The sequence below is a fragment of the Pararge aegeria genome, chromosome 19 (genome assembly GCF_905163445.1).
Source record: "Pararge aegeria chromosome 19, ilParAegt1.1, whole genome shotgun sequence".
NCBI classification, from domain to species: Eukaryota; Metazoa; Arthropoda; class Insecta; order Lepidoptera; family Nymphalidae; genus Pararge; species Pararge aegeria.
The window spans coordinates 14,521,252-14,544,062 of record NC_053198.1 but is presented as its reverse complement, the minus strand read 5'-3'; the positions used below and the strand labels follow the sequence as shown (position 1 = coordinate 14,544,062).

At 36.1% G+C, this 22,811-nt stretch overlaps 2 protein-coding genes across 2 annotated transcripts; both read left to right on the top strand.

Moving 5' to 3' along the window:
- The first annotated feature begins 40 nt into the window (after positions 1-40).
- LOC120631848 (putative leucine-rich repeat-containing protein DDB_G0290503) lies at positions 41-9,780 on the top strand. The gene is made up of 2 exons (XM_039901503.1): positions 41-773; positions 2,089-9,780. The coding sequence occupies exons 1-2, from the start codon at positions 392-394 to the stop codon at positions 7,287-7,289; spliced, it is 5,583 nt and encodes a 1,860-aa protein (XP_039757437.1). The 5' UTR covers positions 41-391; the 3' UTR covers positions 7,290-9,780.
- A 1,708-nt stretch (positions 9,781-11,488) lies between these two features.
- LOC120632193 (intraflagellar transport protein 46 homolog) lies at positions 11,489-22,651 on the top strand. The gene is given in 8 exon segments (XM_039901997.1): positions 11,489-11,671; positions 11,673-11,957; positions 12,518-12,623; positions 13,162-13,339; positions 13,758-13,924; positions 14,505-14,608; positions 18,144-18,256; positions 22,387-22,651. Coding segments are annotated over 8 exon segments (1,401 nt in total).
- The last annotated feature ends 160 nt before the right edge of the window (positions 22,652-22,811 follow it).

The window sequence follows — 22,811 nt, the reverse complement described above, 5'->3', positions numbered from 1 at the left end:
ACTGGTGACAGTTAGGAAAATTTTCAAACGGATTTTTAAATTGCTAACCGGTGGCTGTGTACGATTCGAATCGGGCCTATTTGCTTTTTGGCAAGATTCCCTCGGGCGCGCGTTACATAAAACGAACGGCGCATACGCAGTGCAGTAAAAGTTTAAAAATAGATTTTCACAGTGAGTTGCGTGTTCGGACATTTTTGTTTTCATATGACATACATACCGCGACGCCTCACTTGTTGAGTTTGCATTTTAGAAATCTAAGTGAAACTGTGAACTGGAATCAGATACTGTAAACATTGAACTGATTTTTTTATAGTGCGGTTTTGTTTATTGAAACATGGCCTTATAGGCTTAGTGTATGACTTGTGCGAGTAAAATTTAAACAGCGGATAAAATGGCTCAATACGAGCCGATGGACGTAGATAGCTTAGCAAGTGAGTTCGACGACAAAGAGAACTCCCTACAGCATAGCAATGTGCTTAAAACTTCCGGCACGGAAAAGGGGTACGATGAGCTCGACGTATCTGAGTATAATATGAAACTAAGATATTCGAATACCCCTGGAAATTCGCCTATGTCAAGGAGTTACACCGCAAGCTACAAAGCTGATTCAGGCCCTAATAGTTTGAACAACACTATTGTTGTTGACAATTTAACCAGGTCATTAAACTCGACGGTCACAAAATCAGATATCCTGAAGTCTCCTAAGCTACCACTACAGGCATTGCCTGCCAGTTTATACACCAATATCGACAGAAGGTCATGTGATACAGAAGGTGATTATTAGTTGTTTAAGTTAATATTATATTTATTATCATTGTCTTCTTGGCTCTATTTATTTGTTCATTCATTACTTATATATGCTATATACTTTTATCTAACATCTTGTAATGCAAGCATTCAATGGATTCCCAGCATTTGATTCAGGTTCAAGTTCAGAAATGTTTCTTGATAGAGCAGAGGGAAGCAAAAGCCCATCCACTTCAACTCCTTTTAAAAGGAAAAAAAAATATTTTATCACTGTGACAGATTGATGTCTATTGCTGGACATAGGCCTTTTGTAGAAAATCTGCAATTGGTGACTTGTTGTATGTTGGCTGTAATATATTGTAATTTGAATTTATTTAATTTATATATTATACAGTGTAAACTCTTTATAACAAAACTCGAGGGACTGAGCATTTTTTGTCGTTATAGAGAGTTATCGTTATATGGAGTGAACAAAAAAAACAAGACAGCAACAGTGGATTGACTTAGTTCAAAACGCCTTCCAACGTCACTTTTCTTTTCTCCCTTTTCAATCGCACGTATCACACAAATTTTTTCGTCAACACTAATCGCTTTCCGTTTACTGGCCATGTTAACAGTTTCAAAGTAGGTTTACGACTGATAATACGATAGGTACCCAGTATGCTTGGTCGAAGACCATCACTTCCGAGAAAACAATGCGTCATACTGCACGTGTACAAGGCAATTAAGGATAACAAAAGCTAGACCGACCTGGGATGTTTCGGAGCTTCAAAGTCTTTTGTTACCTGATAACATAACATAAACAATAATACCGATAATAAATATTTACTGTCTACAAATATGAACACATTTCTTCGTAATAGAGAATGGCGTATCGCTATAAAGAGTGTTTCAATATGTGAGTTTTAACGCAAACCAACCAACTTGGGCTCACTCCAACGTTATAGGGAGTTTATCGTTATAAAGGATAACGTTATAAAGAGTTTACACTGTATATCATATTAGATTGCAGTTCTGATGATAACTTGTCATCAGATATGAATATATATTATATATTATATTTTCTCATTAATGGGGCATATGTAGAAGTACCACTACTATTATCTTTTTAAATTGTCCTCATTCAAATTACATTACATATGTGTAGAAAGTTTTGTCATGATGGTTTTTGCCCAAAAGCGTAACAAACAAACTTACATTCACATTTATAATATTAGTAGGGATTACTATATACAATAAATTATTTTTCTGTTATAATAGCTAAAAAATCATTGAAATTCTAACAGTGTTATCTATTAGGTGTAAATTTATGCCATATTTACATAGTATATTTTTTTTAAGGTAATGTAGCTGTAGGAATCACTGGAACAGAAAATGATGATAATCTGTCAATGCCCAGTACATCATCCTCAGCTGTGCAGACTCCAGAGGCTACAACACCAACTAAAGAAATTCCCAAAAGTGATGGATCTCCAATAATGAGGGGATTAAAAAGTGTTTTGAATATGTTTAGATCGTCACACAGTCCTGTACCACCTATAGAGGATGATTCTAGTACCGAAAATATACATTTTAATGATCTAGATAAAAATGGAGGACAATCAAATACCCAGCTGGGTTTAGCCACTACTTCAATTAGCTGCAATTCCACTCCTGTAAAAGAGGGTCAATCAAACCCTTTACTTGCTTCTACGCCAATTTCTAGCAGCAAATTGAAAGACACACTAAAAAGGAACAGCCCATTAAAAGACAGTGTTGTTTTCAATGATGGCTTAGAAAGAGAATTGCAATGGCAAGATGAGAGTGAAATTTATTTTAAACATGAAAAAATACCAATTCATAAGCTATTATTTCAAACTGGGCAATTAAATGTTGATCCCAATACTGAATTACCCAGGCAACATAATGATTCAACTAATTTAAATACAACAGTTGAATATATGGATGTTTCCAATGCAGATATTTCATATAAATCAGTTGTAGAAAATAAAACATTGAACAATTTTGATTCCAGAGTTAACAATGACATGAGTGGTGTAGAATCTGATAATGAGTTTGTAGATTGTGAAACAACATATACACAGAACAAGTCTTACGTACTTGAAACTGTACAAGAAAGTAAAACTTCACCAGTAGTGTATCAAATGGATAACATAGCACATGAAGCATGTCTTGAAGACTATGTTGAACCTAAAAATGGGACTGACAATCTTGACAAAAGTAAAATACTGAGTGATGATAAAGAAATATGTGAACATGTACTACCTAAATTTGAAGAAGTTAATGAACTAGTTGCTGAAACAAATGACTTAAAAGCAGAAACCCAATTTGATCGCCCTAAGGATTTGTCTGGGTGTTCTGAAATGGTCATATCACATGTTCCATACACACCTTTACAAGATACTAATATATCAGCTGAAATAACTGTATTGTCTTCTGAATTATCCATTGAAGCTAATGTCAACTGTGAAGATAACATGAATATTATTAAGGATAATCCTGCTGACATAAATATTGTTAATATTATTAAAAACGTTAAATCTGAAAATACATCTAAAAATGCATTAGGTTTTGATAATGTTTATGAAGGATTAATTGACACAAATTACATAAATATTGAAAATAATGTGAAAACTACTATCAATAATGATTTTCAAAGCAATGTTGAATATTCAGAAGCTATGAACCCATCCTACGTTCAACAGTCAGTTGAAGACAAACCATTACAAATGGTAGTTCCAACTAATAATTTGGTTCAAGAGCTAGATACAAAAAATGATATTAAAAATAGCAACAATTCTGAAATTGATGTGGTTAGAAATATAATTAATCCTCATACTAGTAGCAATATAAAAGCAGAAGATGATTTTAATTTAGATACTGATGACATGAATACAGCTCGAATATTATTTGATATAGATGCCCTTATATTAAACAAAGTAAATCCCAATTACAATATTTCTAATTATATTGAAAACACGTCAGAACATAGTAAAGCATTAGATAATACTACTATTAAAAATAATGATATATCTAAAATGATTGACCAATTAGATGAAAAAACCGTTGCTGATGAAATAGCTAGTGCAGATAATAATAATACAATGGATACAACGGATAAGAAAGAAACCTGGCCTGTTGAAAATATCAAATTACAAAATATTAGTGTAAATAAGACTTTTGATCTAGAAACAAATTTGCATATGAATGTTGATAATTCACTGTCCTTATCTGCTACAGAAAAGATAATAACCGAAATGGAATATGGTCTAAATTTTGTTAACAATGTTGTTAATCCTGAAATGGTATTTGATTTTGATGAAGATAAAATAAATACTAAGATTGGTTTTGACTTGAAAAATAGTGATGATCATCAAGATATAACTATGGACAGTTTGGAACTCAATGTGCACCAGCCACCATGCAAAACTATAACAAACATCCAAAATGAGTTAAAAAATGATCCATTGACCATTTTTCCGCTACCGTTAGATGTTCCACTACCAAATGATGACGATAATGAAAGAGATAATTCTCTTGACCCTTGGTCCATTAAAAACAATAATGAAGTTGGAGTAATATCAGAAATTGAAACTGTAAAAAACCCTAGTATTAAGAATAAAAGTACCTCTGATTGTAAAGAAACCATAAATCCCCAGATGCTTACAGAAAGAATTTCAAAAACACCGCATATTGAAGTTATTGATATCCATGATGAAATGCAAAGTAATAGTCATGTTGAAATGGCCCCAATTTGTAGTTATATTATTCAAGAAGCACGATGTAGTCAATTATCAACTAATCTAGCCAGTTGTTTACAAGAATTACATGTAGGGTCTATTACTGACGAAGAGCAACCGATAGCTGCACTACCAAATGAAACAAGTACCGTAAACGACACCTTTACTGGTTCTAACATTGTAAATCAACTTCAGATAAATGTTGATTTTATACCAACAGAAACAAAGCTCCCGGATGTTGTGCAAACTGTAAACGATACACCAGAAATATATGATACAAATAATTATGAAATCAAAGTAAAGAATACGAATGATACATTATGTTTGGGTGATAATACAAAAACTGATTTGATTGATGAAGAAATTTTGACCTCTGCAAACAATAGCCCTTATGTATCAGTAACTGAATTAGTTTTGAATTCAACTTCTAGTGGGCCAGTAAAAGAACATGACAATTTAATTCTGTCACAAACTAAAACAATTTCTTCGCCTCCCATTTCACCTAAGTGTACTAGTAAAGGATATAACATAAACTTTGATGAAATAGAAAATCCGTTCACTACTAAAACTAATGTAAGAATGTCACCACCACCAGAAGAAGTAATAATAAAAACATGTTCACCAGTAAAGAATAATCCGAAAAAAGAAATAATAGTTCAAAGGCGACCACCAATTCGACGAATGTCACAACAGGATGGTAAAAATTCAGATATGAATAAAAAGCGACTTAACAGATCTTTAGATAGAGTGAATCTTGGCAACAGTAATAGTAAAACCGAGGAATCACGTATGAGTGTTGTTAATACTGAAGATAATAAAACCGACCATGATAAAAATTTGTATGATATGACTCCTATGACATCAAATGAAAAAAATCTGCAAAAAGACATCATAAATGAGGGTGACTGTGAGCATTATGAAACTGTTTCTAAAATTTCACAAGGAATAGATAATGCAACAGAATTCCAGAAATGTAAAACGTCAAATGAAAAAACACTGGAAAAAGAGATCATAAGTGAGGGTAACTGTGAACATTATGGAACTGTTCCTAAAATTTCACCAGGACTAGATAATACGGCAGAATTCAGCAAATGTAATGAAACCATTGGTATACTTGAGCCAAATTTAAACAAGGATAACTCAATTTCTAGAAGCGTGTTTAATATACCAGAAATTGATGATATGAATTTTAATCCTTTTGCGACTAAATCAAGAGTTTGTTCATCGCCACCGCCTACCATAGGCGCTAAAGATCTTTCAATGGTTGTAAATAATGCTGAAGTGATAACAGAATCCAAAAATATAAATGCTACTGTATGTACTGAACATAGTGTTCAAAATGAAGTGAAGGTATCACCGATCAACAGCAATACAACTTCATCATCTATAAATACTGACAAAGACGTAACCGTACGAGAAGTGAACACAGAAGATGAAGATACTATAGAAGGACCATTTTTTGAAGCCGAAGATTTAGACGATGTAAGCAAATTACCGAATATACCACTTGAAAAAGATGCGATTCAGTTTGAAGACGTACCCGCTTCAACATACAATAAAGATATAGGTGAACAAAAAGGTGAACTTTTCATCGACGCTGAGGCGTTTGAATTTTTACTTAATCAAAATAAAAGTAATGTCGTGGCAGACAGTGGCAAGGAGAGTCTATTCCTAAAATTTGATCCACTTTTCGCTAAAAGAGTATCATCAGATGGGGTACTTGCAGCTTTAAGTTCAATCCAAAAAAGGCAAAGTACACCAAAAAAAATGACAAGGGCGCCGTTAGTAAATTTAGCACAACAAGAAACATACATGATGCCAACGGCGGGTCCTTCCAACGTTGCGTCGATACCTGAAGATAGCGGTACAGAAATAATAAGCACAATATCTAAACCTATGATGGTGGTAAATCCTGCAGTCGCCAAACAACCAGTTGCGACCCCAAGGATATCTCTCACTCCAAGAACGAATAGGCATTCATTGAATTTCATGTCGCCTGCCATGGTTGTTATTGATAGGCTTCTCTCGCTAAGTGCTAATACATCTTTAACAGATGAAGGTGTAACGACTGCTGCTGCGAGTAGAAATCACGACGCTAATATGGTTCTTATTCAACTAAGAGAACTCTTAGGTGAAAAAGAACTACATGTTCATAATTTGAAATCTGAAAGTAAAGAATTAAAGGAGCGATTAACTTCGTTAGAGTCGCAAGTGAAAAGCTTAGAAAACGAAGGCGAGGAAAGGTTAAAAAAAGTGAATAATCTAAATCAGCGTTTAACTGAGCAGACGAAATGTAACAGAAGTATGGCTCTTGTTGTAGAGGAATACGAAAGAACAATAGCTACTTTGATCGCTGAACTAGAGCAGGAGAAGAAGCGAAATGCTGAGGAAAGAATAAGGTTAATCTGTGAAAGGGATGAACAAACAGCCCATCTAGCGAGTATGGAGGGTTCCTTTAGTGATTTAAATAGCAAATATGAGAAATGTAAGCAAATTATACTCAGCATGAAGGCAAACGAAGACGCTTATAAGAAATCATTGAAAGAATTTGATGAAAACCTGCTCAAAATGCAAAAGAACTATGATTTGCTGAAACAGCATGCAACATCGAAGTTGAACCATGCAAATCAGGAACTTGAAAAAATGAATAAAGCGCATGACGCTGATGTTCTCAAACTAAACGCTATGATCAAGCGTAAAGAATTGCATATAACTTCATTAGAAGAGTCTCTTTCACAGAAGAAGAAGGCCATAGAAGAATTGACTGAGATTTGTGACGAACTCATCAATAAAGTTGGGTGAACAAATTCGTAGTAACCACAGATCCTGGGATCTCGACTGATGTACCAACTTGTGCACTTATCCAACGATAAGTTGCATTAAGTTTGAAAATCTATCAACAAGCTAAGGAACAAATTTACCAAGTGCCAAACATTCTGAAAGTACTATTCCTGTTGGTGTAGACGCATGGAGTGGTGGAGATGGGCAATAACGAGTCCAAAAGTAGATTAACTGAAAGCTATGCGTTTAGTTTGTAATTAATAGTTTGCTACTTCTAAATGTATATAGTCTAAATTGGTAAAATTACATCAGATACATCCGTAAGTAAATCTGAGTTTTGTTTTTGGCCACCACTCTGTTGATCTGCGCTAATCTTTGCCAAGACTGTTGTTTGTGATACATTATGAATCTATAAATTTTATTACCTGTGCATATAAAAATAGTAAAGGAATCTAATCTTTCGCGAAAAATAATTTTAAAGCTTAATCTCATGTGTGCAATTTTGGTATTTTTTACACCAGAACATGAATGGATTTGAACAGAGTATCTTTGTTTAAGCATTTTTGTAAACCAACTAGTTTCACTTCATTTGGGTGTAACTTCCAGATACTGGAGTACTTAGGTAATTTTTTTTTATGGTTTCCTGTCTATTTTTATCTTGTTGTAATAATTATTTGGTTTAAAGTAATTTCCTATATCAATAACTTATATGGCAAACCTCCTTTTTTAAAAGGAAATATGGATAACTCCAAAAACGCGATTGAAATAACTTCCATTATTTCTGTATAATCAAAAATAAAAGTAGACTGTTTTCTATAAGTAGCACTTCTTTTGGTGGGTCATGTAAATCTAGATGATAGTGGAGTTTTTAAATAAAGCAATAGTTACGATTTATTTGCAATATTTCAGTTTTTTCATTAACTCAGTTCAAATTTATTAGATTGTTTATAAAAATATTTTTGATTAAGTGCCAAATGAATATTTCTTCTTACGATTGTAAGCCAGTACACAAATGAGTTTTTTTTTATTGGTTTGTCAATTAATTTATTGATGTACTATTTTTTTTTGTTTTATTATAGTGACATTTTAATAAAATATGATGACATTGATGACAATAATCCTAAGATTTTTCATTTGATTTCAAATGTGTTATGCTCGCCATAATATATGTTGGAAATGATTTAAAGTCTGCTCTCTCCAAATTTCTCCTAATTCACATATTATGTTCATTCTTGCCATTTTTAGCAGACTTAAAAAAGGAATTATATTTTTTAATAATGTGTACCTACCTATTTTATTTAAAGCATGGTTGAATAAACTGTACACTATGTTTTGTGTTTGCTAGATTTTGAATAGTTAATTATAGTAAGCATTAGATTATGAAAAAAGTTACATATTTTTGGATTTTTATAATTAAGTATGTAATGTAATACAGTTTTATTAAAATAATATTTTTGTATATCTTTAAAATTAAAAGTAGGCATATTGTTTAGTTTAGTTGTTTGATAGGGTAATATTCTTGATGATAAGAATTTGAATTATCCTTTTTTTATATTCATCATTTTCTGGTTAGCAATGGTTAAATGAAATTATGCGACCCATTCCATTCCCGTCCAACTCTCTCTTTACGTAAAACTGGTTGCAGCCGCTAGAATAATTTGAACAGGCCTTAATTGTGTCTGATCCTTTCAGATACGAGAATTAAGTAACAAATTTTTGACATTACAATAAGAACCAATAGCTGCACTCCATATATTCGAAAAAACACTGCCTAATTTTGGATTTTGCTTAACTGCTCTCAATAAACTTTGAAATCTACATAATCATGTTGTACTCATTAGATCAATAGTATGTAAAAAATATCTTATTTTTATTAGGCAATTATGTTTTTGTCTTGAGTGTTTAAAATACTAGAGCATGGTTTAATTTCGTATGTAACGGTCTCACTAGACGTTTAGTACGCGACTGTATTTTTGAAAGCCATAGGCAACCGAACGTATAATGTAAATTTTCTGACAGTAACTAATCGGTTGTTGAAATGTTGTCTCCATAGAAAATTCGCAAGGTATACCTACCAGATGACAATTCAGCAGCTACCTAAGATATTAAACCATCTAGGACTGGTGGTTTTATAAAAACGCAGGTCGTGATAACTTGTACTTCGATAACTTGCACTTTTATAAATAGTGGGTCCATATTCAATCAAAGTGACAGCGTCATTATAATGATCGTAATGATTGACTGAAACTGTGATAATGAGCGATTTTCTTTTGTTGGTGTTGACTGGGGTGACTGACCGCTCGTGCTCAAACTCGCACTAACAGCGTTCATTCACTCTTCATTCCACAGATACTATCGCAAGCTACATGCCTCGTGAGACCGTGCCCTTAAAATATGTGCAAACATTAGTCCCACTCGAATAGTTGACTCAGATATTTTTATAATTATGTTTTAAAGATTCCACAAAAATGTATTGTACATTGTTATGTAATAAATTAGTTGTCTTGACAAACCAGTTTTTTATTTAATTAAAGAAAAAGAAGGTATCGAAACTGGATCAAAAAACTATACCATACAAGTAAAGTACACCTAATGATACTCATTTCAGAGTCGAAAATTCTGTACAACTGATTTTTATTTCAAGAATGTTCCGCTAGCGGCGTTTGTTATAGAATTAAACAAATGTAATATACCACAATTCACACAACTATACAAAATACACTAACTGATGAACATTCATGAATAATATACATAAATACTTATAAAATTGAAATAAACACCCATACACTAAAGAACACTCATGTTCATCATACAAAATTAGACGCAGTAAGCAGGGTCACTGCTCACTGCGCTAATCGGCCGTCATCGGGATAATATTGATCTTTTTAAAACCAGATTGATAAGTTGTATTTTACGGTGTTTTTTTCTATCATCATCTTTATCACATAAACCCACTACCGGCCCACTACAGAGCACGGCTCTCCTCCCACAATCAAAAGGGGTAAAAGCCGTAGACCACCACGCTGGCTTAGTGCAGATTGGTGGACTCCACACACCTTTGAGAACATTATGTAGAACTCTCAGGCACGCAGGTTACCTGACGATGTTTACCTTCATCGTTGAAGCAAGTTATATTTTAATTAATTAAAATGCACATAACTTAGAAAAGTTAGAGGTGCGTGCTGGGATTCCAACTCGGCCCCCCGATAGGGAAGTCGAGCTCCTGCCCCTAAGCTATCACCGCTTCTTTAGTAGGTTATAATTAACATACCATAAACAAAAATTACCACTCTTCTCTTGATATGCGGGTTGGTGATGCGTAGTGTTTGTCCTTGCATCAATAATAAGCACGTTACTGAATTTTGGATCAGCTGATAAGTAACGATTAATCCGGCGATCGGTTGCCAGGGTGCTACAATGGCGACCCCGCAGCGTCGGTCGGCTTACGAGTTGAACAAAAACATCAAAATTGTCACAGGAAGCCGTTAGAGACTAGCCTAGACCGGGGATTTGGGATCTCCTTACATAGGACCTATGTACAGCAGGGCACGACTATCTGCTAAGGAATTGAGGGACCACATCACGGGACGCCATTATTAACGTGGCCAGTGGGTCTAGCATGCGCGCCACGGTAAGGTTGTTTCTACACATTATTTCGTCTCTATAGAAAATATACGCGTAACGGGTAGAGGAAATAATTATCTCGTGGTGCGCTTGCTAGCCCTACCGGAAGTTCGATAGATACTACAGCGATGTACCTATAGGTAGCTGAGAATGAAAAACATTCGTTCGCTGACCTGCGGTTGGTACTCTTATATTAGGATCTATTTATTTGTATTTGAAGACCTTCCTGGCGCATCGGTGAGCGCTGTAAATTTATGTAGGAGGTCCCGGGTTCGATCCCCGCCAGGGGCTATTTGGGAATTTATAATTTCTGGCCTGGTCATGGGAGGCTTTGGCCGTGGCCGTCGGTAGTTACCAACCTACCGACAAAGACGTGATGCTAAGCAATTAAGTGTTACGGTGCGATGTTGCGTAGAAACCGATAATAGGGGTATGACTACCATACTCCTTAACAGATTAGCCCCCTATCATCTTAGACTGCATCATTACTTACCACCAGGTGAGATTGCAGTCAAGGGCTAACTGGTAGTAAGAAAAAAAAAATCCCGTTTTATTAGAACCTACTTACATGTTATTATATTAATTGACCTACACTAATGAGTAATGGCCTGATCTACATAAACATATTTGTATGTGTGACAAAGCACACGCGAGCCGCTCCGTGCCTCTCAGTGCCAGGCGAGGAGTCGAAAAAAACCACCGGGACGCCCCACTTTTATGCACTTTCAAGCCACTTGCTAAAAGTTCATCGCATCCGAAGGTCACTCGGGTTGTAACACCGCCACCGTTGCCATGGCAACCGGCGACAAACATCACAAACTCTGTCAAACTCTGTCCTACCCAAGGCAGGATATCTCCGGAGCGCCCCAAGGAATGTATGACGAAACCGTGGAGGTGAACGCTAGAGATATAGAAAGCCCACCAAGTTCAGACGAGGAACCGGTCAAAGCTGCAATGGCAAAGTTCAACCCTCCAGTACGACACACCGCGAGACATGACTTCGATTCTGAGAGCGAGAGTGAATCGGAAGTTGAGAAGTTCGGTACCCTTTCTGAGGAAGATCAGGTGGGAAACTAGTTCAATTTATAAACATAATTAAAAATATAGGAGCTATTTATGTATGCACCTAATTAATACCAGTGCCAATTATTTTGTAACGCAACATTGAAAGAGGTCAGACAGATGCGAAATATCGACGAATAAGTATCGATATTTATGTCTACAGCTCAGGTACCATATCATGCAAATATGATAGTAGATACCTAATTAATCTATGGGTTTTTGTTGTTATGTGTGTATATAATATTACCTAGGCATATAACATGCATCAAAAGCATTTTATTTTTACGTCTTAGCTAGCTGCTTTTTTGCATTAGGCTATCACCGCTTTTTAAAAATCTTATTTACCAATAATTATTTTATATTGTATGACATAACAACGGAGCCGACTTATGAAGCAGTGTGCTTATTAAGCTTCTAAACATAAGGTACATTTTGTAGGTAACCCAGGTTATCTGCCGAATCACACTCTCAATAGTGAAAATGATTATAAAAGTCGCTGGTAGAAAATTCTTTCATTTTGTTTTACTGTCCTAACGCGTTATCGCTTACTTTTTAACTTTCAGTCTCCAGATAGAAAATCAGATCAAGAGGAGGCGCCAAAGCAGAAAGCAAAAGCAAATAGCGACGTGTCGAGACAATCGAGCAAAAATCACGATTCTTCTAATTCAGGTTGAGATTCCATTCAGGTTATGTTATAAGGGATCCATTGGAATTGGTTCCAAAGATGGAAGAGCAGAATTTGGCTGAGGAAGAAATATACGTGTATTCCCACGGTAACAACGTCATACGGTCAAAGATCGAGGGGCCGCAGGACGCTGGGGTACCAAGTTGTTGACGCTACACCGGCAAGCGCACCGTTGGTAAAACTCTCGTATGTCGTGGTCGTGGTATTCTACGCACCTCACAAGGTGGACAGAAACCACCAAGTTTTGGTGGAAAGTTACAACCCAATAACCTGCTAAATTCATATTTAGTTTTATAAATCTTAACATGATCAGGCAGGTGAAATAACGTTAAGTATAATAATGGTTTCCGCGTTATTTGATGGCAACTTTCCTCAGTGGCTAGCTAAATTTGGGGTCCACTGAGACAATCAATAGCCCAGCAGATCAGACCATTGAAAGTTAAAATGTCTACAAAAATAAATAGGTTCAGCAGTGGACACCTATTCAATAATACGATGATTAACCACTTATAAAATGCTTAGATACAGACAGCGCGGATTTGGGCGTGGATATTGTAGAACGAGTGGAGCCTCTACCGGCGGGAAGTGGAAGAAGACGAGCTGGAGTCGTGGTACTAGCTGACGGTGCTTACGACCCGAAGCACTATCAAGACCTGAAGGTTTCTCCGGAGATGGAGAACGTTTTCCAGTACATCATGAAGTGAGTGAAGAGAAATTTCAATTGGGTAGCTATAGAGCTTAAAATGAAATTAAAATAAGGTAATTAAGCGCATGCTAGTCACCTCAGGGGTCAGGCGGTATTGTGTCATACCGCCAGAGGTGACTAGCACTAAAGGACGAAATATGACCACTTATTTCCGGGCGTTCAGGAATATGTATTTAATTGGGTAATTCATATCAATAGCCTATAAAGCCTTTAAGCTTTACCCTAGCAGTGGTTTGCACATAATCACATGTCTGTGCAGTAGCTCTGAGGACGCTGCTTCCCGTTCTCAGTTGTACTCCCTTAATCGCCTCCTACGACTCCTGCGGGAAGAGGAGGGAAACAAACAACTAATCTGTCGTCTCCACACGGAATAGTGCTGATATCCTAAGAATATCAATTAATATTGCGCAAGGTACACGCCGCAGAAGATCGACATCTCCCTGAAGCTGTCCCCATTCGTGCCGGAGTTCGTTCCGGCGGTGGGCGACACGGACGCGTTCCTCAAGGTCAGCACGCCACCCGCTGGTCTGCGCGCCACACCGCTCGCCGACCATGCTCTCGAACACATCGACAATTTGGGTAGGTGGACCACTTTTAGACAGTGGGCAGTTTTAGTAGTAGTAAAGCTTTTTGTTACTGAGCATGTCCACGGAAGTGACCTTTTAGATTTAACACTTGTGTTTTGATTAGTACGCCTCTGATATCAGTGCCTTATAGTTTCTTAAGTAGTAGAGTTCTGGACACTGTGACAAAGGATGGTTGCATAGGTTTTTACAAGATCCAGTAAAAACCTGTGCAAACGTTATGCTGGTCCAAGCAGACACTGATCTTGATCAAAAGAAGGACTGCGTGTTCCGCTAATTCATTACTTGAAACCAAATTACCTCTCTGATAAAATGTTGACAAGCCAAGCTTTTTCCTCCGGCCAAGTACCATTTCTGTGTTGTCTGAAGGAAGGGTTGCCGGTGTAATAACACATGAGGCTCAAAACCTATGCCTTAAATTGATGGACACATGGCGGAACTTTGAAGGATGTTCCTAGCATGCTCTGCGAAGTAGCTGTCTGTGACAGAGCTCGTCCTGGGAAGTATTACCGCCATGCTCCTTTGTGACTTTTATGTACGAAGGTACCTACTATATATAGAGTGTTGCTCTGCAGGTCTAACTGTCCTGGACGAGCCGTCGGCGGAGCAGAGCGATTCGGCTTTGCTACACTTACAGCTTCGGGCATTATCAAAGAGCACCAGCGCCAAGTCCACAGTGGTGAGATATAAAAAGCTTAAAAGGAACTAAACGCAGTTTTTTCCTCAGTCAAGTTTAGCTATCGTCCCTGTCAACCACCTCTCCAGAAGATACTCCGGTGTTGGACAAAATCGTATTTATAGGGCCTGTTTTCGTGAATATAAATAACTAGCGTACCCAGCCCGCTTCTCCGGGCTAGATTTTGCTTTATTTTATTTAAACAATAAACTTACATCATTAAATTTTTAATTTAAGTCTCATAATATATTAAATCATTTATTTCTCTCCGTATTCATCCTCTTCTATAGCGGATGAAGATCATTATCTACACCCATGTACACCCAACAATAGAATATCATCATAGTAAATAAAAGCTGTATTTGACAGTTTGAAAGTTCAAAAATAGGAGTGCTCCGATCGTCACCAAACTTTACAGGATTACTCGCCAGGTCAATCCGGAGATTCCCTGAAAGTTTCGTTGAAATCGGTCGAGCCGTTTCGGAGCCTATACGAACATACCCACACACTTTCTTTATATACCTATATAGATAAAATGAATTAGTCGCCTGTTACGGATTGATAGAAGGACTAAGTTGTACAACTAGTGGAACTTTGCTTTACCAATTAGGTACGGAACACTAGACACAAATATATAGATTACATTATCCTCAATATCATCCCACTACAGAGCATTCGACTCTTCTCGGAATGAAAAAGATCCCTCACGTTGAAGAAAGTGATATTTAATTGCTCACAAAACTCCGAAAATTTAGAGATGTATGCCGGGGATCGCATTCACTAGGATGTCACAGCTTAAACATGATACATTTTGTCTGGTGGGAGGCTTCGGCCGTGGCTATTTACCACCCTACCGAGAAAGACGTGCCGCTAAGCGATTTAGCGTTCCGGTATGATGTCCCGTAGAAAGCGATTAGGGGTATGGATTGAACTGCCATGCACCCTAAAAGATTGGCCCGCTACTATCTTAGACTGCATCTTTACTTACCACCAGGTGAGGTTGCAGTCAAGGGTTTCCTTGTAGTGTTATAAAACAAAATATTATAGTGAAGGTACGTTTACGTTTGTGACGGAAAAAAAAATGCTAAATAGCAAGAAAAAAAGTTGGAAATTGCAATATTGCTTACTAAAATGAAATCCGGCCACGATTACAAGATTGAAACCTGATAAAAGTTACACTGAATGTTTTTTTTAAATTGAATTATGTTATTTGATCATAGAATAGGTTAACAACAATTATTGCTTGAAATAACTTAAAATTAGAGGTTCCTTTTTTTTGACTTCCTTGGATTACGACAAGATTAAGAACGCATAAGAAGAAGCGAAAGAAGTCTCAACCGATAGTAGTCTGGTATCTTATATCAAAACTACAATACTTTATTTTACTTTCTACTGTCTTATTCCAGATATATCATATTAGAAATTCTCCGAAGAAAAGTAGGTCAGGGATGATCGGATTTAAACACTGGAAAGATATCAAAACCTCGGGTCATTTCATTTAACGGAATAGATGCGTTTTGCCATTTCGTCATCTCCATAGTTATAAATGATCCTATGAAGTAAGGTCTCAATCGAAGCGGTGCTAGCGCAGTGGGTAGGAGCTCAACTTCAAGTCGCTGCTTGACCTGGGAAGCGAACCTAAGACCTCGTAATCCATAGCCGATCAAACTAACCACTGCACCAATGAGGTATATTCATTTAATGCTAGCATTACCAACTAACTTATTTAAAAACAGTATTAACTCGGTGACCTCAGGAGCATCGGTGCGAAAAACTGCCAGTTGCCTCGCGAACAAAAGGGTTCAGGTTCCATTTCCGCTGTAAATAAAGACTTAAATACACCTCGACTCGTTTTTGGTATCAGAGATATACTCATTAGGGCTTAATTCAAATATATAATGGGACAACAATGCTCTGCTAATTAGAAAAAGATAAGTCACCTTTTTCGTCTAATTGAATTTTTAATTATTCAGTAGATAATAAAAAAATAATAAAACAGTTAGCAGACACAGAATTAAGAACATACAGAACCCTCATTCAGCCAATATTGCATGTAGTGTATTTCTACATTTAATAAATGTTAATTAACCAAGAAAATCTTAGTTTAAAATCTTTAATTTAGTGAATTGTTTCCAAAAGCAGTAAAAACGTCCCGCGCACGTCTCACTTCGTTAATGTTAGCAACATTCCGCGGGTGTAAAGTGAGACGTGCGCTCACAAACTTTTACCCATTTTTCCATTGAATGGTAAAACTTTAGAACATTAGATGTAAAATAATAACTGTCAACTGCGAAATGGTGTGAAGTGATCGCCTGTTGAAGAAACACTACTGAAGTGGAGTGGTTTTTATGCATCATTATTAGTCGTGTACACGGTTTCTGCATGTTCTTTATTCTGTATTAGCAACGCAATAAGAAGAAACATGAGTCGCATTTTTTGTCTAATTGAATTAAGAATTATTGAATAGTATGTAATAATATGTAAATATATAATAATATATAAGGTTATTAAATGAAAAATATTAATGAAAAATGTATTAAGTACTCATAATATATAATTATTAAGGTAATTAATAAAAAAGGCTGCTATAATTTTGCAATTTTTCAATATTGACATCTCAAAGATAACATTATATTAAGCGAGTTGTCGTGTCGAATCCAATTGAAGGTCCTTTTGGAGAGGACTTTAGTCCAAAAGTGGACTGTTATAGGCTTTTAATGAAATAATCATCATCATCATTATAATCTCATTACATGCCCACTACAAGCCACGGGTCTCCTCCCACAATGAGAAGGGGTTAATGCCGTCCACCACGCTGGCCCAGTGCGGACTGGTGGACCATGAAATAATAATGAAACTTTAATTAAATTTAAAATAACCCTTCCGAAGCATGACGCCAATGGCAACATGTTTATTCTTACTTATTACTCTGGTGGATAGATAGCCAGTAGGTATATAATATATTTAAGTTTTTTCAACAATTTTTACATAATTTACCAAGAGCAGTCATTTAAATCTGTCAAGGTTTTTTTTTTTTAATCTTTATTTATTTGGGACTTTTATCCAACACGGATATGCCAGCCCCATCATCCCTTAAGTAACTAGTAAACAAAAAACCTAATAATTATATTAATATAAGGGAAATGTAACAGATAAAATCTGTTATTGCTGCCTATGCACAAATATCTCAACAACAGACCTGAAACCTTCTGTGTCCGGTTGAGAGAGAAGGCTCGTTAGAGCACCCACTGTCAAGGTTTGAAAGTGCCAGTGCGCGCCAGTTTACGAAATTAACAAGTACAGTTCGATTTTCAATTTGGTTTTTTTTTTTTGTACTTTTAGACTAGACTATTACTGAAATGCAATAAATAAACTTATTTTATTCCTTTCTATTCAGTTCCAATAAAATTAGAAGCAGTTTTAACGTGAACATGTAGTTCTCATCTTTTGAAATCGTAATTTTTGAGGCATTACTTCCGCTTTTATACATTTTCCCGACTGCATGATAGGTGTAGCTAAGTAAAGTTATATGTTTCAGTTGACCAGGAAGGTCGAACAAGCTGAGAAGAATCCTAAATCGATAGAGCGCTGGATAAAGGACGTGAGTGAGCTGCACATGGCGAAACCAGCACCCACGCTCACGTATTCGTGGTAAAAAAAAAAACAAAATTCATTTATAGTACTTCAAGAAGGCAGGTAGTAGGTACCTTTTTTTTAATAATTTATTTTTATCAAAAGATGCACAAATTTACCATAAAAAATTCTCCCCGAACTGGTAAACCAGTTGGCGAGTTAGCGCACATCTTACATACATCTACTACTCAAGGCTTTATTAAACTGTGAAGAAATTAAAAGGAGTTCCAAAGTAGGTTGTCCTTCAAATTCTTCTTAAGAACTACTGATTTTAGGCAGGATTTTAGGCACTATGTATCCTAATATGCATTTTTTTCCTTTATTGATCAAAATATAGTTTAATACATAACCGAATCCAATGCGCCATGCTTAGAAACGAAAGAGTTTATGTAAGGATAGAGTTTTCACAAAACCTAGCAAGTAAAAACGTTACTAATTCTACAACGAAAAGTATAAAAAGGGGTTATCCCAATTGAATTTGTTATAATAAATGAATATACTACAACAATACACACATCGCCATCTAGCCCCAAAGTAAGCGTAGCTTGTGTTATGGGTACTATATAAGATGACTGGTGAATATTTTATGAATAATATACATAAATACTTACTTATAATATACATATAAACATCCAGACACTGAAAAACATTCATGTTCATCACACTAACATTTCCAGTCGTGGGAATCGAACCCACGGCCTTGGACTCAGATGGCAGGGTCGCTGCCCACTGCGCCAAAGCCAGTAAAGTAATAATGGTAATTAGATATAGTTCTACTAACCTATATCTATTTATCTATTAGCTTTAATAACTATTATAGCTTTAACTTTTATTTCTATCATTTATTATTTTTCTTTTTATTTTTAATTATTAACAATGCTTAAGAATAAATTAAAAAACACTATTAAAAATTTATAAAAAAAAAAACTTCCACCCTCCGCTTGCGGGCCTTTTGAATGCCCAAGCAACCGGTGGTCAGGGCTCAAGAGTGAGAAACCTCCTCACAATACGCGCCGTTTCAAGGACTACTGCCTTCTGTATCCGACCCTTGATCCAACAACCAAGCGAAAGCTTCTTGAGATGTTGGTCGAAGCTTTTCGCGAGAAGACCATTGACTGAAACGACTATCGGAACAACAACGGTCGACTCAACATTCCACATGGCGGTAATCTGGTGAAAGCTGAAAAGGAAAAAGTATCTAAATACTTGGACTAATTATTATACCTATAATAATAGTATGTACTTGCAGATATCAGGCATTTACATAATTTTATTTTTAAGCGCGTTACAGACATACTATCCTAACCTCAGTTAATCGCTCTGTCAGCAGCGACCCACAAACCTATTGGATGTGACCTGGATTCACTGAAGTCAACCGCGGGTGCCTCTGTGATTAAAAATGCATAATGGTCACTATTTGATGTAACAATGATCGGTAGTGATAGTTTTATTTTGATATTTTTAAAAGAAAGTGCAAATTAAAATTTGCACTTTCTTGCGCCCCAACGTAAGTAGCGTACAGCCATACCTATCTGTTTGTAGTGGTTCTTACGCCGGTTACTACAACCACGCCTGAGATTAAAAATGCATAACTCTTTTTCCACACTGTCATTTTGTGAATGTGTTGGCCTTCATTTGGAAATTGCTTCCAAACAACCTTGTCATTAAGAAATACTGCTTTTTAATTTTAGTTGCATTGTTTAAACTGGTGTTTTGTAGATCCAAAATTACGTTAGCAATCATGTTGTAGTAACACAATATGCTCTACTCGCTTTTCCCTGCGATTCCAAGGCATATATTTACCTTTCAACAATCGATTTGAAGACGAGATATAGACGGCCGTTTGGCGCAGTGGGCAGCGACCCTGCTTTCCGAGCCAAGGCCGTGGGTTCGATTCCCACAACTGGACAATGTTTGTGTGATGAACATGAATGTTTTTCAGTGTCTGGGTGTTTATCTATATATAATAAGTATTTATGTATATTATTCATATTATAATTATTCATCAGTCATCTTAGTACCCATAACACAAGCTATGCTTACTTTGGGGCTGGATGGCGATGTGTGTATTGTCGTAGTATATTTATTATTTATTTATTTATTTTCATTAGGCAACCCATATAACCTAATTTGTATATGGTTCTTGCCACAAGATGTGGTATTTTGTTTTTGCCGTATCATATTTAGAATTTTTAGAATGGATTCAAGATTATTAAAAAAACAAATTTTTATTTTTTTCATCTGTGAAGTGTCAGTTTACGAGTCCCCTAAACTTTACGGTGTCATAACTTTAGACCGCGCCTATGGTCGTTAGACATCACATACGTGTTCGTTCTTTTTTACTCTCTAGGAATCACCTAAATCACTTGGTATCCGATTAAGGCGATACCTAGGTTTAGTGAAAACGGGAATAAGGCGTTTATAAGTAATTTACTTTTTCATGCCACTATAAGTTGGCACTTGACAGCAATCTCATCGTTTGTATCTTAGTAGGTAATAATGCAATGGTAGTGGGATAACTTGTATGCATGTTCTATATGGCAGTTTCTAAGCGGTATCGTACCGAAATGCTATATCGATTGGCGGCCCGTCGTTGTCTGTAGAGTGGTAACTAGCTATGGCCGAAGCTTCCCGCCAGTTCTGACCACAGAACATTCTGAAGTTATAAATCCCCACATTGCCCCTGCCACTAATAAGAGAACGGCGCTTACAACTGCGCCAGGTAGGTCGTCGGAAACCTAAAAAATTTAAAAAGAAAATATACCTACTATAAGATAAGAAACAAAAATAAAGATAAGATAAGAAATATAACAGTGACAATAGTGCCAGTTTACTCTCTAATTTCCTTCATTAGCCGCATACGTTGTAATATAACTAATTATATTACTCAGATTTAGCTGGAGAAAGTCACTTTATAGATGCTATCATTTTATTGTAATAACTGGTGCATTGTTATTAAAAACAGTTCCCTGACTGTCTAGCTCACATAGAACACGCAGCTTAAACTATTAAAACCGGAAAGATATTTCGCTTACATGCGTGGTACCTACGTCATTTATTTTTAAATAGCGTAACCGCATAAAACCTGTAAAAAGTGCAACAAACTCTGAAAAATAATCTGCTTGGTCCGTCAATTATAACTATTAAAAAAAAACCTGCCAGTTACGGTTACGGCTTTTTTGCCATAATTTTCGTGACGTGGATACTTAGAGTTGCCAGTGGAAAGGACAAAATATTACCAAAGTTATAAAAAACTTCTGTGAGCCGTCACGGGACGCCTGGTAGATGTGAAACATTGAAACTGTTTTATACGCTGTTTTATATGCATACGAGAGCAGCGACAGGAATCAGATATAGCGTACTGAAAAGATAAAGCATTACAAATTTGTTCCATAAAATAAAGACTGTTTATAACATTTTTATTAAAAACAAATTAAAATGAAAAAAAAGTTTTATGAACCGAATATTACAGGAATCAAATATTGCATTATCAAAATATAAAGCATTGCAAATTTTTTCCGAAAATAAAAAAGAAATACAACCGAATTAATATTCGAAATCATTGGACGGCCGATTGGCGCAGTTTGCAGCAACCCTGCTTTCTGAGTCCAAGGCCGTGAGTTCGATTCCCACAACAGGAAAATGTTTGTGTGATGAGCATGAATGTTTTTCAGTGTCTGGGTGTTTATATGTATATTATAAGTATTTATGTATATTATTCATAAAAACCCATAACACAAGCTACACTGACTTTGAGGCTAGATGGCTATGTGTGCGTTGTCGTAGTATATAAATTATTTATTTATTTATAACCTCTCCTTTCTGTAAGTCGGTTAATAATGACTGTTTATTACAAAATTAAAATATATTTTTATTATTAAATACGCCACGCCAACATCAGGTTCACCACCTGCCGCCTACCGCTAGGTCCGCCTATAGATGTTTCACATCAAATAAGATCTGCGTGAATCCATACGTAAATTCTACTAGTGGTAAGGTTCGATTAAAATCTGTTTTGATGTCCCTTGACACCCTGCAATCCTGCAAGTTCTTTATTAGGTATCCAATTCTTGGCAAGTAGCTAAGTATACCCACCTTAGCTACTTGCCCAGAAGTAGGTGGAAGTTAAATAAATATAATATTTCCAGTAAAATGCCCGACATAGACAGCCTAATGGAGGAGTGGCCAGACACCATGGAGGACACCCTCAACGAGGTCGGATTCCCACCAGCCAACATAGACTGTACTCTATCCCAATACGTTGATTTTGTGTGCTCCCTATTCGACATCCCAGTGCAAGGTGATAGCCTAAATGACAGAATACAAGCTTTACATTTGCTGTTTAATCTGTATTCCGCTGTCAAAAACTCGCAGCTGTACGCCGAGCGCGAAAAAGAGAAGGTTGGGGGGTAGAATAAGATATATTTTTGTATATTATTTAAGAGAAATAAATATTTTCATTAAGTACCTACTTTGTTGCCTTTATTTTTATGATAATTTTGGTGGAGATACAGGTAAGTACCTAGGTATCTATCGAAACAATCGGCTCCAGGGCCTTATAAAGCGATTGTGT

Bases quoted from the DNA above. Each gene is read 5' to 3' on its own strand.
- LOC120631848 (XM_039901503.1), top strand. From the start codon at position 392: ATGGCTCAATACGAGCCGATGGACGTAGATAGCTTAGCAAGTGAGTTC. The intron at 774-2,088 runs GTGATTATTAGT...ATTTTTTTTAAG, and splicing joins AAGGTCATGTGATACAGAAG to GTAATGTAGCTGTAGGAATC.